Source organism: Argiope bruennichi, chromosome 7 (genome assembly GCF_947563725.1).
Source record: "Argiope bruennichi chromosome 7, qqArgBrue1.1, whole genome shotgun sequence".
NCBI lineage: Eukaryota > Metazoa > Arthropoda > Arachnida > Araneae > Araneidae > Argiope > Argiope bruennichi.
The window spans coordinates 103,287,929-103,308,295 of NC_079157.1; the positions used below are offsets into that span (position 1 = coordinate 103,287,929).

The following is a 20,367-nucleotide window of genomic DNA, read 5'->3' on the forward strand; positions in this document are numbered from 1 at the left end:
AAAAAAAATCACAGTTGTAAGCGCTCTTTGAAAATTTACGAAGGATTCGTGTCATTAATTCTAAAATTATTTTTTAAACAAAATATTTTAAATATTTCTATCTCAATTCTCACTGTAAAATTTAATAATATTAATTTTATTATAGTCCTAAATATAGTAAACTATTGATAATAACTTAACTAGCATCATTAATGCGGTATGTCTTTTCGTCTGATAAGAAATCAACTTGCTTCTTTCAATTGGTTTCTAAATAATATGTTATTTTTAAGAATTATATACAAAGATGGATATAAATATTTTACACAGCTTATCATTCAGACTTAGTTACTGCATTAAATATTTTTTATAATCGTATTTTTTTTCTATTAATACTTTAATAGGTTCCGGGATGTTATATATTTATTCGTTTTTAGAAATACGGTATTAAATACCAATTATTAAAATAATCTAATAGCCTTTTTAAAGTGATTTGAATAAAATCAATAAGCGCCAAATTAAATATTATAAGAATAACAAATTTAATTCACAACGAGATAGCTTGTTCTTAAGATAATATATATTTCTTATTACGAAGATGGAATATTTTTAGAAGCATATTCAAAAATATTTTTACATTCAATTACAAAGGCACAAGAGGCCATTTGGAAATTGATTTATAATTTTAGATGCAAAAACATGATATATATAGAATCAATGAATCACATTTACACGAAAATTAAGATTGCATTGACAGAGAGTCACAGGCTTTTAAATATCCTCAAGGAAGAGAAAGCCTCTTTAAAAAGTAAATTTCGTGTGGTTTTTTTTTAAATTTAAATCTGCTTCGTTTGATTTAAAAAAAATAAACGAAACGAATTTCCAAATTAAAAAGAAAAGAAAAGAAATGTTAAAAAATTAAAAGATAATATACTGACATCTTGAAGAAATTAAAGACATATTCAAGGAATGAAAGTATTTCTCATTTTAGCTGATAATATTATAAAGAATGAAGATTGAAGTCAACTTTGAAATAATGCTTTTAATTTAAATATGCGTAATGAAATGACAGAATTTAGATCAATTAGATAATAATTACGAGGAGTTCAGACAATTTTACATTGTTTAAATATACGAAAACTTATTTAAACAAGAGTATTTATATTAAAGTTTATACATTCATTGAATTTTAAACACTTTTAATTGAAACTTAAATTCGTTTGCCAAGAAGATTAATCTTTAAAGATTTGAAAATATTCGTAAATGATAGCAAAATTAAATTGAAATAGGTACATAAAAACTTCATTGTACTTTTAAATTTAAATTATATACTTTATTAAAAATAATTTATGAAAAGAAAGTTTTAAATAAACTTCTTCCTTTCAGAAAATAACTATTCATATTAACAAGTAAATAAAACATTTACTGTATGAAAAGAATTACGTTCTAAACTTACCAGCACCTCCGCCTGATCCACCAGCAGCTGCAGCAGCAGCGGCTTCTCCAAATCCTCCACCGCCAGCTGCTCCAGCCGCAGCGGCTTCTCCAACTCCTCCACCGCCAGCGGCTCCTGCCGCAGCAGCTCCTCCAAATCCTCCACCGCCAGCTGCTCCTGCCGCAGCAGCTCCTCCAAATCCTCCACCGCCAGCTGCTCCTGCCGCAGCAGCGCCTCCAAATCCTCCTGGTCCACCACCAGCTGCTCCTGCCGCAGCAGCGCCTCCAAATCCTCCTGGTCCACCACCAGTTGGAGCTCCTCCAAACCCACCAGCAGCTCCTCCTATTTAGACAGTCAAAGAAATAAACATGGCATATATAATACTATTTTCAATCAAATAGATTTCTTATCTTCAAGTAACTAATATTCGTAAACTTCTCCTTTTGCGTCTTTTTGATTTCTGGTTTAAAGCTTTTTGATTCTAAAGAATGATTATTGGAAATTGCTATTATGAAGATCATATATATATATATATAATAAATGTATTAATTACATTTAACAACTGTGTTTAGAAAATATCGCAACGAGTTGTGAAATAATACAAAAAATTTTCATAACTGCTCTTTATTTTTAAATTTAAAGAGAAAGAATTCTATCTCGAAAAGAGATTCTAAAGCTCCCGCGTTTTTCTAAAAGAACAAAATAATGATACCAAAAATCAACTTGAAGACAAGCAAAATAAGATTTAAGGAATAATTTAGTTATCAACGTTCAGATCTATTTCCTAGCATTTAATGATTTTGCGCTGTTTTTTGAAACTTTTATAAAATTTAAAATTCAGACAAAAAAAAAATTGCTGAATGTTAAAAGTTAAGCTCATAAATTGAATGAGCGATGATATTTAAATATAAAACTAAGCATAGTTCTATTTAACTTAATTCCTCTCGTGATGGAAAGTTTTCATATAATTTCCTAATTTATAAAAATGGAAATTTCCGATGGAATTTCATCATTCACTTTCTGATATACAATAGTTTTAAAAATTTCACAAATTTTATTCATAATGCAAATACACTATTTTATCATTATTAGCATTTACGATCTTTAGGTTGTCTTTAAATAAATTTGGTTCATATATGAGAGATGATTTCAGGTGGTGAATATGTGGGAAAATTGAATATTTGCCTCTATCAATATAATAACAAGACCATTAAAATATGCTGAAAATTAAAACAAAATTTTAAAAAATTTTCATTGGTGTACTAAAATTTAAGAAATAAGTTTTTTAATCAAACAACGGATATAAAGAACTTAAACGCATGAATTGATGGAATGGCACCACTATGAATATGATTTAAAAAATTTGGAACATTCTTTAAAAATTAGAATAAATTATGAAGATGATAAAAATTCTATTTTAATTTCCATCATTTATATAAGCCTATTTAAATTAAAATACATTTCAATACATCTATTTCTTTTACGATTTTTTTATCAACAACAATTTTATTATATTATATATATACACACATTTCTTATCCCTTAGTACCCTAATTAAAGTGTGGTTTTTAAAGCATTTTATTTAAATTTTTATATGAATTATTTAACGTAAATGTCCCAAAATTATTTTTAAATTTAAATTTGAAAAGAAATATAGAATTCACCAATTAAAAATTCAGGTAATTAAATAGTAGATAATTAGAATTAATTTAAACAGATTAGTAATATGTTGCGGAACTGCTTTGCATTTAATAATTTTAAATCAAAATATATGAACTGAAAATAAGAGCTTCTGTTTTATAAATAAATATTTTCCTAGATAAAAATTTCTACAATTCATTTTTTGTGCAATCTTTTAACGCACACTTAATAAGGCAATTTTTGTTACAACTAAAATATATGTAGATGCAAAAAACGATGAAATTAAATGAATAAATCCTGAAATCATTAATCATAATTCTAGACCAATTGTCTAATAAATTTCTGTCGAATATGCAAAATTTATTAGCGGGAATTTTACAATTAACATAAATGCAAGTATATAACATTCTGAAAATTGTTTGGAAGTTATAGTTAGAGGTGTCCAAGAACAATTTTAAAAAAAACACGGGAAAATAGAAATTTTAAGAACTAAGGTTTGGAATACATTTTTACAAATATTTTGAAATAACGTTTTACTTGATCAAGCCTTTAATTCTTGGCATTTTATGAAATTTGACATAAAAAAAATTTTCAAATCCATTTTTCATTCTCGAAACATAATGAAATATCTATATATTTTATGAAGAAACATATGTTATTGATATTTTTTTCTTTATGTTTGAAGGATTAAATTACGATTAAGATTGAAACAGAAAAAAAAAAAAGTGAAAAATTTGAATGCTTACCGTACGGCCCTCCAACTAACAAAAAAAAATCAATAAAAAATTACCTTAATATTTGCATGTAAGTAAGTTTTTACCAAAATATAAAAAAAATATTCATTTTTATATGTTCATTTGACATTTGAATTTAATTCAATATATACAAATGTATAACTTACACCATGGTCCAATTGGAGCTATTTGAAAAATGATAGTCATTAGTAAATGCAAGCGGATTTATTTAATACAGAATATAAAAATTCTTAAGTGATATACTTAATATTTATTACAATAACATGATTTATTTAACATATTTTGTAAAAATTTCATTTCATTAGAAAAAACGTAGAAAATATAAAAAATCTGATAAAAATTAGAGAAGAGCATGATTTTCCCAAAATGTAAACGGAATTTATTTTGATTTGAAAAATTAGGTAAAGACAATCTTTAAAGTTTACGCTATCTTTGAATAAAGATGGGTCTCAGAGTTTTAAACAAAATTCAAACGGAAATGAGTTTGTTCCAAGCTGCACATTTTCCTTCAGCTTGTACAGAGTTTTAAGATTTTATAGAAGGACTAATCACAAATTTAGATGGAAAAAATCATTTCAGAAATATAGATTATTTAATGCATAAAAACTGTTACATGTAATTATTTTTCTAGTAATAATACATCATCCAATTTTGATTTTTAAAAATTTGCTAATTGCATATAATGTTGTTCACTTATTGGTCGACAGTTGCAAGATTTAGACTTTTTAGAGGGAAGAGAAAGTTGAGAAACTGAAAATTTAAGATATTTCAGAGAAGTACTAGAACGTTGAACAATTATTTCTTAGCACTTGTGTGCTTTCTAAATGAATGACTTATTCAGTAACAAGGAACTGCTGGATTCGCTGATGTTTTATGTTGTATGTAATTGTAATGCCATCCTAATTGTAAAAGAATATAAATTTCATTTCCCAAATTCCCAGCATCTTTCTAGTAATCGTGATTATAGAACGGTTTAGCGATTACAAATTATAATATCCTTATAATTGAAATTTTTCATGTTACCCTCATGATAGTGCATGAACATTTTGTCCTGAGCTCAGCATTCCAAACCAACAGTATAGATATTATTTAAATGTAGTTTCACTTTTTGTATAAAGTAACGGTAAACGTAATTTCATAAAGTAAATTTTGTGCAACGGTAAGTTCTCACAATATTTCTTCACATTCTTCCTTTTTCTTTGGCGATGTGGGGAACCCTCTGAAAAGTTTCATCCAAAAAATCGAATAAATAATTATTTCCTTAAGTATCGCAACCAGGCATATATTTCTATTATTTTCCATTACTTTCGTTAAATAAGGTATGCGATAGTATAAAAATAATTTGGCTTCTGTGAAAATTGATAATGGAAAACTAAAAATATCACATTTTTATGCGGTTTTCGAAATGTAAATTAGAAATGATTTATTTTACATTCATTTATACCCACAGAATGTTTCACTCTTCTGAATGCAAATACCGCGTGTCCCATAAATTTGTAAATACTTTAAAAATTCATAAAAATTGAAGGACTGGGTATATTTGAATGCTGTTTGCGAAACTATTATTCTCATAAAGGGGGAATTTTTTTTTTTTTGATACAGAAAAAAATAGTTCAAACATTTGTCAATAGAGGGCGCTGCACACAAGCAAATCAGTGGAAATATGCAAATTAAAGTCTTATGAAAGGCAGAGTGAGCGATTGACACATCATTTCTAAAGGTTTGCATAAGGTTTGTATTAAGATGTTGACACTCGTGGATAAAGCACTATTGGTAAAGTAGTTTTATGTCAGCAACGAATCGGCGGCTGAAGCCTTACAAAAGTTTAGGATTGAAGAAAGGTTCAAGTCCGATCACTCCTGCTAGACTTGTTTCCCTAGTACGTCGTTTCGAAGAAACTGGAAGTTTATGTCATCAACCACACAGTGGTACACCTCGTTTAACAACAGTCCGTACCCCCGATGTCTCTTCGCAAATGGACACGCTAAGGGAACAATCTACAAGTGCAGTCAGTAGCGCACGAGAAGTGGCACGAATAACTGGTGTACCAAAGACTTCGGTGCACCGTATCCTTCATGGTGTATTGCAATTGCACCCATACAAATTGCAATCGCTATATCAGCTCTTACCAAATGATACAGCTAAGAGACTGGAATTCTCAAATTGGGTTTGGCAAAAATTGAAGATGATCCGCGATGGCTGCTGAAAATATTGTGAACAGATGAGGCTCATTTTGCTTTGCATGGAGCAGTTAATACCCATAACTGTAGAATATGGGCACATGAGAATCCACATGCTTACACTGAGAAGCCCCTGCATTCACCACGGGTTACTGTTTGGTGTGGTTTCACTGCATTCATTATTATAGGCTCTTTTTTCTTTGAAAAGCCCTGTAAAAGAGCAGGATGGAAGACATGTTCAGTTAATGGAACAAGTTACTTGGAAATGTTACAGAAGGAAGTGATACCGTCCTTATTGGAACGTGATGTCCTTGACACAGTGACATTCATGCAAGACGGGGCACCTCCTCACATCGACACCGAAGTGAAGGCATTTTTGAGAAGAACCTTTACTGAAGAACGGATAATAAGCCGTCACTTTACACATGAATGGCCCCCACGCTCACCAGATTTAACACCCGTTGATTTTTTGGCTATGGGGTTACCTCAAGTCTCGGGTGTACCGCCATAGGCCAACTTCGTTAGTGCAGCTAAAGGAAGCCATTCGCCACGAAATCTCATGCATTCCTCCGGATATGCTGTATGATGAAGTTACCAGTGTTGTCTCCCGCTTCCAAACTGTTATTTGTGGTGATGGCGGACACATAGAACAAGTACTGTAGTACTGGTGTGATACGCATGTAAACAATTGCTTGCATGCAAATAAAAGTATTTTTCCCGTAGAATTGTATTTTTTACTTGTGTTTAGCGCCTCTATCGACAAATTTTTGAACTTTTTTTTTTTGTATGAAAAAAATCCCCCTTTATGAGAATAAAAGTTTCGCAAACCGCATTAAAATATAAAAATTCATAAAAATTGAAGGAATGAGTAAAGTATTTACAAATTTATGGGACACCCGGTATATGCTTATTCTAAAATTTAAAGACGCTTATTACAAATTTAAATGTAATAACTAATCGAAATTAAGATTTAAACAACAATTATGGCGAAATTGAAGTAATTAAACAGTCATATAAAAGGCAATACCGAAAAAAATACTTTACAGAAACTAAAATATTTTCATATATTTGGATAAGGTATTTGATGCAACTTTACAAATTGAAGTACACGTCTAATTGTAATAGCACTTCGAAATAGCACTAAATAAATAGCACTAATTGTAATAGCACTAAATTGTAATAGCACTAAAGAAATAAACACTTCGTTCCATTTTTAGAAAACATTATATATACAGGGTGGTCAAAAAAAAAAAAAAAAAGACTTCCCCTATATATGAAATTCTAGCGGCCTATCCACTCAACCAATCGAACCAAAATTTCAGACATGGTTATTTGAAAGTATGCGCTGGAGATTGTGATGATTCTAAACAACGCAGAGCTCACGGTTACGGTTACAGTGAGAGAATTTTGAAATTTTTGAATGGCAACACCCATTTTTTCCTTGCGCAAATTGATCAGCGTATTGAAAAACCATAAATGGCGTTGGAACGATTAGCGTGTGACGAAAATTGCCGCCGTAAAGCATATGCAAAGAAGAGCATTATAAAGGACTAATAACAACACAGAGAGGAAAGAGAAAAAAAGTTTTTATTGGAATTAAAAGTTATAATTACAGGTTTTCAACGTGTTCATCTTCGCAGGCAACAACGCATTGCATTCGGGAGATTGTGAACAACAATGCCGAACGTAACATGAAAGGAGGAATCTACATAACCTCACGTGTTATGGCATCTTGCCATTCTGACACATCTCGTGGACCAGTCGTGTACACCTTAGATTTCAGATAACCCCAGAACCAAAAATCCATAGGAGTGGGTCGGGGGATCGCGGTGGCCATGAAACTGCAAAATTACTAGAGATGACTCTATCACGAAAGTGTTGTTGCAGTACTGATCGAACACATTGGGTGACGTGTGGAGGAGTCCCATCTTGCATCCATATAATGTCACTAATGACATTTCGTTATGATGACTGTTTATATAATGTTAATATGTTCGTTATAATGACTGTTTAACCCTGTGAATTATGCAAAGTGCGTCAAAGCTCTTCCTCTCTGTGTTGTCATTAGTCCTTTATAATGCTCTTCTTTGTAAATGATTTACGCCGCTAATTTTCGTCACACGCTAATCGTTTCAACGCCATTTGTGGTTTTTCAATACGCTGATCAATTTGCTCAAGGAAAAAGTGGGTGTTGCCATTCGAAGATTTCAAAATTCTCTCACTGTAACCGTAACCGTGAGCTCTGTTGTTTAGACTCATCACAATCTCCAGCGCATACCTTCAAACAACCATGTCTGAAATTTTGGTTCGATTGGTTGAGCGGATAAGCCGTTAGGGCTTCATACATAGGAGAAGGGTTTTTTTGACCACCCTGTATATTATATATATATGAGATAAAAAAAAATAATCACCTCCCCAAATGCCTCCTGAAAAACAAACATTGCAGGCATATTTCATTGGGTAAAATTAAGTTTCATCAAAAGTTTGAATTCATTATTTAAAGAAGATGAAACAATGGTATGAAAGAAAGATCGACAACAATTTATGAAAAAAGCCAATTAAAGCATATGAAAAAGTGAAAAAAAAGAATATATGTATTTATAGTTCAGAACAAAAATATTGTTAATGGACACTAAATAAATATATGAGCAAAAGAGTAACGTTTTAATATTTAATGATACTGAAGCTGCTTTACAAATTTCATTTTAGCACTGATATTAATTACTTAAAAGATATTCTAGAAAACGCTAAATTACCACATAATAATATGATAATGACGTATTTTCTTGTTTCGATTTTAAATTAAGTATACTTTATACACTAAAAGTAAGGAGATGCATTTTTCTTCACGTATTTCGAAAACCAAACAGGCTAAAAATTTTTAAAAAAACTATTAAATAACATTAATGACTTTGGAGAAAGATAAAAATAGAATAGTTTCTTCAAAGATTTATTGAATTATTTGTAGTTATTTTCTGATTAAGGATAGAAAATACAAAAAGTAATTTCTAAATATATTACCATGATCCCCATCTGAAAAATTACAGAAAGTCAAAAAAGTGGCAAGAATATGAAATGAAAGTTATTTTATTATAAACGTCTTTTTATAATATGCTAATAATTTTAATTAGTGGATAGTAAAAAAAATTCGTAATAATATAGAAACTTATATTACAGTGATAATCACCTGAAAAATTATAGGAAATCAAAATTTTAGTTAAACACGCATTTAAAATTATTATGCTATAAATATATGTTTGTAATATGCTAAAACTTTTATTGAGATACTGACTATAAATAAAATTTGACCAATAAGAATAATATACTACCGTGATGATCACCTAAAAATTAAAGAAAATCAAGAAGTTGATAAAACTATGAGTTTAAAATTAATACATTTTAAGTGCCTGTATGTAATATACTAATAACTTTATTGGACTATAGCAATAAATGAAATTTGAAGTAATAAAATGTATTACCTTGATGGTCATCTGGAAAATTAAGAAAATAAACGTTTTGGCAAAACACGCGTTTAAAATTATTATATTATAAATATCTGCATGTAATATAACTTAATTGGATTACTGATAGTAAATAAAATGTGAAGTAATGAAGAATATTTTATTAGCGTGATGGTCAGCTAAAAAATTACAGAATGTTAAGACGGTGGCAAAAATACATATTAAAAATTATTAAATAATAAATACATGTTTATAATATGCTAATAACATTATTGCATTAGTAGTAGTGAATAAAATGTAAAAAATAAAGATTATTATATTACCGTGTTCTTCATCTGAAAAAATTACAAAAAAATCACATTGATGATGGATGTTTATTATAAAGAATGCATACAATACCAAATTTATTTAATTGAAGGATATAATAAAATATCTTATTACCGTGATGAACGCCTGAAAAGAAAAAAAATAGCTATGTTGAATAAACATATTATATCATTGTGTCAATAACAAATTAATCCTTTTAATAATTTATGGGTTATGAATACAACTAAAAATTATTAGAATATATATTACCATGATCAAAGCCTAAAATAGCAGAAAGTCAACGTTTATAGCAAAACACATTTAAAATCATTTTATTATGAATAATTTTTAATATATAACTGGTTTTATATGATTGAAATAGAAGAGATTACTGAAAATAATAAAAAATATATTACCGTCATCCCAACCTAAAAAAAAGCAATTCGAAATATTTGCAAATACTCACGATAATTATTATAAATGGTGCGCTTATATTAGTATTTTTATTGATTTCGGTTTTGAACTAATAAAAAAATAGTATATTACCATAGTGAAAGCCTGGAAAATTAGGAAAAGTTCAAAATAACGACAGAAACCACAATTCTAATTATTTTAGCAGGAATGTGTATTTTAAATAAATGAATAATTATTTTGGATTTGATGTAAAAAGGTAATTTAAATAAGAAAAATATTACCGTGATCCCAGCCTAAAAATTTCAAAAATCAAAATATTAGTGCAAACACATTCTTAATTACAATATTATGAACAAGTATTAAAAATATATTAATAAATTTATTAAATTCAAGATAGAAAATACATCCAAAAATAAAAAGTAAAAATATTTTGTTACCTTCATCGAAACCTATAAAATTATCGGAATTCAAAATGTTGGCAAAACATGGACATTTATAGTTTTAATTTATTTATGAAATATTGAATATAAAATACTTTGATTAAATTTAAAAAATATTTAGTTGAAAAGTTAGAAAGGAAAAATATTGTATTACCATGATCCCAACCTGAAAAATACCATAAAATCAAAACAATGATAGAAAAAATGCAAAAGAAATGTTTTATTCCTTGATAAGGATAAAAGATAATACATTATATAATATGATATTACATATAATGTTGCAACCTCATATTATATATATATATATATATATATATATATATATATATATATATATATATATATATATATATATATATATATATATATATATAATGGACTTCAATAATGATTTCTGAAAAGATTCAAAAATTCAGGAACTAATTGTTCGAGAGCTAGTCCGAAAGTAATGCAACGGTTGGATTTCTTTTTTATATAAATTAATTGAACGTCGCTCAAATTCTATATGTTTGAAGAATAATTCTTCGTTCGTACACACATATAGATAAGTATTCCAATAAAACGCAGCTAGCCATCAGTGAGTTTTTGATGGAGGAACGAGGCTGGTTGTTCAAGAATCTCAGAATGATACTGACTTTTAAGAATTTATACTATTTGCAAGAACTAATATATGGAATCCATAGCCTAATCATATTCTCTGATTTCTCTTGCCAAGAGAAAAGTAATTAAAAAAGACTCAACAAATCATTGGGTTAAGTCGATCTGTCCAGATAAATGGGGAAGATTGGACAAATAAAAAATGAACAGATTCAGGTGCCCTTTTTTCATATATTTTTCAATGTTTTAAGGCCTCAATAATATTTTGTATACAACTGCAATCCATTAAGCCAATGAAGTGCGATTCTCCTTCAGTTGGAGATTTTTAGCATTATTGATTGCAGTTTAATGATTTCCTATTGCATAGGTTCCTTGTTATGAAAGTATTACTGTCATCCGATGCCTATATCTTGAAATAAATTAGGAAAAACAACCTTCATTTAGAATTTAATTGTTTTTTGTCTCCACTTCTTTTTTAAAAGACAAATTTTCTTATAAGTCATTATTAGTTTCAATGTGGAGTAAAAAAATTTCCTGAGTAAAGAACGAGCAGTGTTCGTCAATTTTTTCTAGAAGAAAACCGGTTTCAAATAAATTCTAAAAAATCTTTTAAGCTTGGTGACGATGAAATGTAATAATAAAATGAAAAATTATTACCATGATGGTAATCACCTGTAAAAGCATAATGAATCAGATTTTCATTTTAAATGACTTTTGAATGCTTAGAGATAAATAATAATTAATATAAATAAGTATAATAATGTAGAGATAATTAAAATATAATTATGTATTACCGACTGGTTAAAATGCAAGTAAATATGAAGTTTCAAATTAACATTTAGCCAAATATTTGAGACAAAAATCTAAAACAATAAAGTAAAAATATATTATCGCTATTATCTCAAAAAACGTAATAAACTGTTATTTTTGAGATACTATCGCATGATAAAAGTGAGTAAGTTCTGCAAAATAAATTTAGTTTCCATTTAGTGAGGCCAGATGAAAGGGAAAACAAATTTATATAATGTGTGAATAATTTATAATTGGAAGAAAAAAAAACTTATGTTTTAAACAGAGTTAGTCAATTTAATTAATATTCAATATAAAAGGTTTCGAAATAATTTATTTGCATCTGCACCATATCGGGAACTACAATGTACCTTGTTCAACTCCTATAAAATAATTCAACTACTTTAACTCTTCTTAAAAAAAAACATCAAATGCAGAAAAAAATTATGTAAGTAAAAAAGGTTTCAAATATAATATTTATTTTTTGCTTAACACTTGAAGTAAACTTGGGACATCCATCAATAAAAATATTAATACATCCGACATCGGTGAACCAGACATTTCTGTTATTCAATATCATTGGATAAAATATTATCAAAATATAATATCATAATAACCAGAACGATTCAAATTATGACGCCTGAAATTTGTTTAAAGAAGCAATTTTAGTGTTTCAATATAACGACGAACCAATATAAAGAACCTTTGGAGACCGGTTGGTCCTAGGAAATTTACTGTATTTAATTTAGTATTTTCTATTTGTTTCCTTTATTTAGTAATTATTATTGTGTTTAATTTGTTGTAATGAAGGCGTAAGCATCTAGTTCACATATTTCAAAATTAACAATATTGGATAACTTCTCTTTCTTATTTATTATATAAATTCTTATACAGATACTGAAAGAACCTCTTCCTTAGATTTGAAGAACAATGGAAGAAAATCATTTGATTAAGTATTTGACGAAATAATAAAAACGAGTTGGATTTTATTCACAATAATGAAAATATTGTTGTAAAATATACTTAAAAAGTTAATTCAATTTAAACTAAAGAATTTTACAAAAAATAAATTGACGTGATCAAAAAGGTAATTTTTAAAACTTTATAAGGGTGTAAAAATTTTTTTGTAAGAGAATAATTTTGGAAATAATCATAAAAAAATATTATAATCTCACTTAATTTTTAAATAATTAAAATGTCAAAAAAAAATCTTTCTGAAGTGTAATCTCGCTTCCCAAAGTATATATCTGCCAAATTTCATGCCTGTAGGTCAAACGGTCTGCCCGCTTTATTTCCAGCACATACAGAAACATATTTTTAAGCATATTATTCTTCTTGTTATTAGAAATAAAAACAATTATATGGTTAGATAAAAATAACCGAAAATAATTAATGCAAGAATTATTACCGTGATGGTGATCTAAATAAATAAAATATTTTAAATTAATCCAAGCACGAAACTTATTGTAAGAGATCAGTGAGTAAAAATAATAGAGTAAAAAAATATATTACCATTATGGTCGTGATAATCTGAAAGTACATAATGAATCAAATGCTTAGCTTAAAAATATTTTCTTAAAATAAAGGATAAGTAAGCACAAGAATAACAAAAATATACTACCATGATGATGCCCATCTAAACAAATATTAAGTTTCATACTATCATTCCAAAAGGACTTTTTTTTATTCTTTAAGATAAATGAATCATGAAATTAAAATGAAAATACATTACCATGATGATGGTGGTGATCTGAAAACGCATAATGATTCAGAAAATTATATATTTGGTCTTAAATTAACTCGCATTCTGAAGAAAAGTAGTAGGAAACAATAATAGTAATAGAAATACATTACCGTGATGGTGGCCATCTAAATAAGTATTACATTTCGAATCATTATTCTAATTTCTCTTATTAGTTGAATTAAATAAATTATAATATTAAAGTATAATTTTTACCATGATGAGGGTGGTGGTAGTGGTGGTGGTGGTGATCATCTGAAAGTGAAAACGTATTAATTGTTTATTTATTTAAATCTTGAATTATCTGTAATTCTTAAGATAATTTCTTAAGAATAACAGATAATTCAAGTTCAAATTTCTTAAGGTTAAAACAATGAAATAAAAATGTATTACCGTGATCGTGGTCATCTGAAAACGCATAATGAATTAAACTCTTATTTTAAAAATATTTTCATTAAGTATGATAAATAAAACAAAAGATAACAAATGCATTATCATGATGATGAACATCTAAACATCATCATGGTCCAAACAATTATTATGTTTCAAATTAAAATTCTAAAATATTTTTAAGATTTGAAATAAATAAATCATAATATTAAAATAAAAATATATTACTATGATGATGGTGATGATCTGCAAACAAAAACCGTTTATTCATTTTTTTAATTAATTCTTATTCTGAATACATTTTTTTAAAGTAAGAGATAAGCAAACGATGATAATAGAAATATATTACCGTAATGGTGGTCATCTAAACAAGTATTACATTTCATATCATTATTCAAAATAATTTTTTTATTTTCTGAGTTAAATAAATCTTAATATTAGAGTTAATTATATTACCATGATGATGGTGGTGGTGGTCATCTGAAAACGAAAAACGTATTAATTGTTTACTTTTAAAGGACATTTACATTCTTATATAGAAATATTTAATTATCAGGATTCAAAGACAAAATACGTGTTTGCAAATTACAAATATATATCTTTTTTTACTGAATTAAAAGAGTTTTTGACGAGTAAAAATGAATGATATTTTAGACTATGTTTATTTATTCAAGAACGAAATGTGTTTCCCCTTTTCATCGAATAAAAAATATGCGAAATTGAATTTCTTAAAGGGTATGGAAAAGTTTAGAGAGTGGTATTTAAAGTGGATGGAAAAATGTTTTAAAATCAACCCATTTAAGTGGGCCCAATTACTTTTTGTGTCATAGAAGTTTCTTGAAAAAAAAGCAGGTTTCGCGGATAGTGGTGGGGGTTGCTGCTACAACAAGAGGAGAAGCGTCTTCAATAGGCTCATTTAGGTCAAACTGCATCAAATTCAGTTCAGTTGTAAATTCAATTCAAGTGCATTGCATCAAATTCAGTTTCAGTTATGATACTGGAAATATTAACTAGCACAAATACAGTTTTGGGGTTTACAGGTGGTGATTCGGTTTTATTAATAATTCTAGATTCATCTTGCAATCGTTGAAATGAAGTATTGTCTAAATGTTTAGTAGCAAAAGACAAAAACTTTAACGACGAAGGTGTATAAAATTCAGGCCTTTTTTGAAACCTAATTTTATATTTTATTATAGGTTGAAGCTATTTCATAAATTTCTTCCCCTAGCTGACAGTTTTAAAGCTATATAAGTTCTGTGAAGCAACACTACAAATTGAGGTGGGATTACAGTTTTCAATTCCAGTAATTGGAAACTTCCTTTCAGGTATTACAACTTCCAGATTTGAAATAGAGTGCATTTGTTTAGAAGTAGTGAGTGTTTTCTCCAAAAATGAACCCTTCTTATTTATATTTTGAGGCTCAGTTTATTTAACCTTGAGCTGAGTTATAGCTGATTAGCTGTTGCCTAGGTCAGCTACTTTGGAAGCAACGATTTTCTGGACTTCTGAATATGAAATTTGGTTTATAATTTGTGTTGCGATAACTTCTTTCTCCCGCTTCCGTGTAAAACAACTACGAGAAAAGGAATATGGTCTCTTGTCCAGCTGATTAACTTCTCTTTATTGATGCATCCAGCACTTTCGTGGCCAACTTCTGCGAAAAGGGCGCATGTTCAGTATTCCGCAGTTCAAAACTGTAGATTAGCTTTTAAAAATAAGATATTTTATATCATGTTATCATAGTTGTATGGGACAATTAATCTAAACAAATGTGTATATAATAACAAGTAAAACTGTGTTTCTCGTTTATTAAATATACTTCGATCATCTTTTTAGATTTTTTTACTTACATTCAAATTTTGGGGTTGAGAAGAAATAATTCAATAATTCTTAGTTACAGATCGTATCAATGAACTTTATTAAGTTTTTAATAAGTAATTTACATTTTTTGTTCTTTTATAATTTGAAATTTCATAGCTAAATATTTCAATTCAATATCGGACTTATAAAAAAACATATCTCCGGTAAAAGAATATTTTCAACTGAATATTTATTTCGTAACTTAATAATAAAAGAAAGTGAAACGCACATACGCATATTTAAAGTACCTGATACAGATAAACCAATCATTTCTACTTTCAAAGAATAGTAATTAAAAAATGCTTTAATATGATAATGGTCATTACAACGATCAAAAGGACCCAAATTAGGAGTACAACATCTCAAATCTGTGTTTAAAAAGAAATGTTTATATTTTAACTTAAATAAACAAATAAAAATTTTAACGTAAAAGTTTCAAATATTATATTTAATTACAAAACTGTTCATATACAAGTGAAAAAAAATACGAAAATTATTACCGTCATGATGATGATCTAAACATATATAACATTTCAAATTATAGTTAAATGAATAAAATGAAAAAAATAGTGAAATGAATGGATTAAAGCAGTAAATTAAAAATACATTACCATGATGATCGTGGTCATCAGGAAACAAAATAAATTGCTGTTCTAAACATAATTTTAACAGTAAGAAATAAAGTGAACAATAATAGTAACAGAAATATTACAGTGCTGGTTGTCATCTAACCAACAAGTAAGTTACAAATTATTATTCAAGATTTTTGTTATTGAGATAATCATATTATAACATTAAAAGTGAAATATATTACCATGATGGCCGTGTGGAGATCGCATAGAAATGGCTGAAATGGAAAAGAAATATTTATTTTAAAAGGTATTTAAACAAAGAAAAATGTATTGAAAGAATATAGTGAATAAAACAGCTATTCTAAAAATATTTTCTTATGGTGAGAAGCAAATTAAGAATAATAGAAATATATTCCCATGATAGTGGACATATAAACAAAAACTATGTTTCAAACTACTGTTCAGAATTACATTATTATTATTTGAGATAAACATATTATAACATTAAAGAAACAAAAAGTATATTACCATGATGCTCGTTTGGAGATCGCATAAAGATTCCTGAAAAAAAAAACGAATTTAAATGTTAATATAAAATAACTTTCTTCTGGTAAGAGGTAAATAAACAATAAGAATAACAGAAATATATCCTTGCGACGGTAGTCAAGAAAGTAAGAATTATGATTCAAACGATTGTTCAGAATATTTTTGATTATTTGAGATAAATGTTATAAAATTAGGGAAAAAATATCGTACCCTAAATTTTCTATTGAGATTGCTTAGAAATTCCAGAAAACGAAGTTTAAAATAAATTGTTATCTAAAATAACTATATACAAAGAATAAGTGTGGAAACACATAATGATATAAAATTTTATTCTAAAGATGCATTTTTGCGGTAAGAGGTTAATAAATAAACTATCAAAATAACAGAAATAGATCCTCATCACGGTACTCATCTAAAAATATCATATTACAAATTAATGTTCATTTTTTTATTCAATTGATTGTTCAGAATTTGTCTTTATTATTTGATATATTATAAGATAAAAGAAGAGAATATATTATCAGGCCCTTTTTGTGGAGATGGCCTAGAAAAGCCTAGAAAAGAAGGATCAATTAATGATCCTTCTTTTCTAGATTGATTGTTGTCTAGATCTAGTTTGATTTTTCTTCCGCAGTTCATTCTAACAGATGTTGTTCTTCCCTTATCTTTATATGCTGTCATAATCTTCGACACAGCTCCTATTGCTAATACTAATAGCTGGGCTACTGTGATTACCAACGCACCAACCAGACGGGCTCCCACTAACTGTCATCTTTGGAACTCTAATAGGTGAAAAGAAGTGAAGCAGGCAATGCTGTACACTACACTCTCGCCCATTCTTGAGATTGTAAGCAACAAAGTTGCATAAAACATTGTTAATTACGTATTTAATTTTGTCTTATATCATCATATATGGAAGTAACTGTCTTTAGCTAAGCTTTTCCATTGTTTCAGACAACCCTATATATCCTTCCGACGGTAGTGACTTAAGTAAGAATTATGATACAAACTATTGTTCAGAATTATTTTTTATATTATTTCAGATAAATCTATTGTAACTTTAAAACCTTAAAGAAAAAATATCGTACCTTGATTTTTGTTTGGAGATTGCTCAGAGATTCCTGAAAGAAAGGTTTGAAATAAATGGTTATCTAAAATAACTTTATACAAGGAATAAGTGCGGAAATACATAAGGATTTAAAATCTTATTCTAAAAATGCATAATTGTAGTAAGATGTTAATAAACGATTAAAATAATAGAAAAACACCCTCATCATGGTACTCTTCTAAAAACTAATGATCAAATGTTTTTATTTTGTTTAAGGGCTTTTTATTATTTGAGATATTACAAGATTTTAAAACAAATATATTACCTGGACCATTTTGTGGAGATCGCATAGAAATGTCTGAAAAGGAAGGATCATTTAATTTGCTACTCTAAAAGAACTTTCAATAAATAATAAAAAAAACTTGAATTAATTAAATCTTATTCTAAAGATACATTCTTGATGTTAAACAATTAGAATAACAGAAATATATCTATGTGATGGTAGTCATCTAAACAAGAATAATGTTACAATTTTTTAGACATTTAAAGAAAAACCATGCGAAAGTTATTTTCGGATCCGAATTTTACGGTCCTTGTGTTGTTTTTCCAATCCCGTTCCATGATCTCAATGAAAGTAAACAAAGCGATGATTCGAACCCGACCTTTTTGCGAGTTTTGTGGTTGGCAACAATCGCAATGCAAATCGAGCGACTATTTTAATTTCGGCTCGTGTCGTAGTTTTTGGAGAAGAGAAGGATAGGGAATATGAGAAATGTGTTTTAGCTCTAAGAGGGAGAGCGTCACTGTTTGGCTATGCAACTGTATGTTGCTTCAACATTTTAACTATGCCAATTAGTTATTTTAGACGGTTCGAATCTGAGGTCTGGTAATGTTGATTTAAGTTTTTATTATTCAACTTATTATTTTGAGTGCTCCAGTTACGAGAACATTGACTTTATTCTTGATTTTTAATAAAAGTCATTTTTTAAGAAACTGCTTTCATCTTTATGCCTTCTTGACACAAAAATTTCACTGCTTGCTTTACTAAAGTTTGGGTTAGTTTACCCTAAAGTATAACAGAGTTGATTATGAGCCTAGAAGGATAACAGTTGGTTATAGGCCAACAGGTTTAACACAATTGTTCAGAAATTGTTATTATACGCGGTAAATATAATATTAAAGCAATATATATACATATTACCCTTACCATCATCTAAAGATTGTCTAGAATTTTCTGAAAGAAGGAGAATAAGTTAAATTGCTATTTAGAAAAGCAGAAAACAAGTAATGAATCAAACTCTAATTTTAAAGATGCATTATTATTAAGAAGTAAATAAACTATAAGAATAACAGAAATATATCCTCTTGATGGTAATAATTTAACAAGAATTATGTTATAAACTTTTGTTCATTTTTTACTATTTCAAATAAATAAATTATAGCATTAATATATATTACTCTGATCATTTTGTAGTGATCGAGTAGAGAGGGTTGGAAAGAAGGATGAATTCAAATGTTATTCTAAAAGAATTTTAAATAAGGAAACGAATTTGAAACACTTAATGAATCAAACTCTTATTCTAATGATATTTTCTTGTTAAAAGAAATAAGCAAGCAGAAAGAATAACAGAAAATATCTACGCTATGATAGTCATTGAAACAAGAATTATATTACAAACTATTGTTTAGAACTCATTGTTATAATATGATATCAGTATATTATAATTATAAAGAAAAGAATATAATACCCTTATTATTATTATGTGGAGATTGCTCAGAGTTTCCTGGAAAAGAAAATTAATTAAATAGCCTTTCTAAAAAGAGCTTTAAACGAAGGAATAGATCTGGTATCAACTAATGAAAAAACTTTTTTAAAGATACATTCATGCAGTAAGAGATAAATAAACAAGAAGAATAAGGGAAAAGATATCCTCGAATTATTATTCATCTAAACAATAATTAAGTTAAAGCATCATTAAGAATATTTTTCATTGTTTGAAATGAATATAATACAAAGAGAAATATATTAACCATGATAGTCTTCTGGAGATCGTTTAAAGATAACTGAAAAAAACAGAATGAACAGACCCTTATTAGGACTAGAGAAAAATATCCAGAAAAGCATTCAAGTGTCTTTTATATGTCGTTGTATCTAAAATATCTTTGCCGGATTGTAACTACACAAATTTTCCTACGTTAGCATATCCACATTCATT

The 20,367-nt window shown here is 27.9% G+C and overlaps 1 protein-coding gene across 1 annotated transcript in view; it reads right to left on the minus strand.

The window, feature by feature from the left end:
- The window catches only part of LOC129975506 (uncharacterized), a 64,101-nt gene extending 46,226 nt beyond the window's left edge, over positions 1–17,875 (minus strand). The window contains exons 1-3 of the mRNA XM_056088568.1: positions 17,815–17,875; positions 16,234–16,353; positions 1,433–1,753 (exon numbers count right to left, since the gene is read on the minus strand). Coding sequence (XP_055944543.1) covers positions 1,433–1,753; positions 16,234–16,353; positions 17,815–17,875 — 502 coding nt within the window. The remainder of the gene's footprint in view (positions 1–1,432; positions 1,754–16,233; positions 16,354–17,814) is intronic.
- Positions 17,876–20,367: the final 2,492 nt, after the last annotated feature.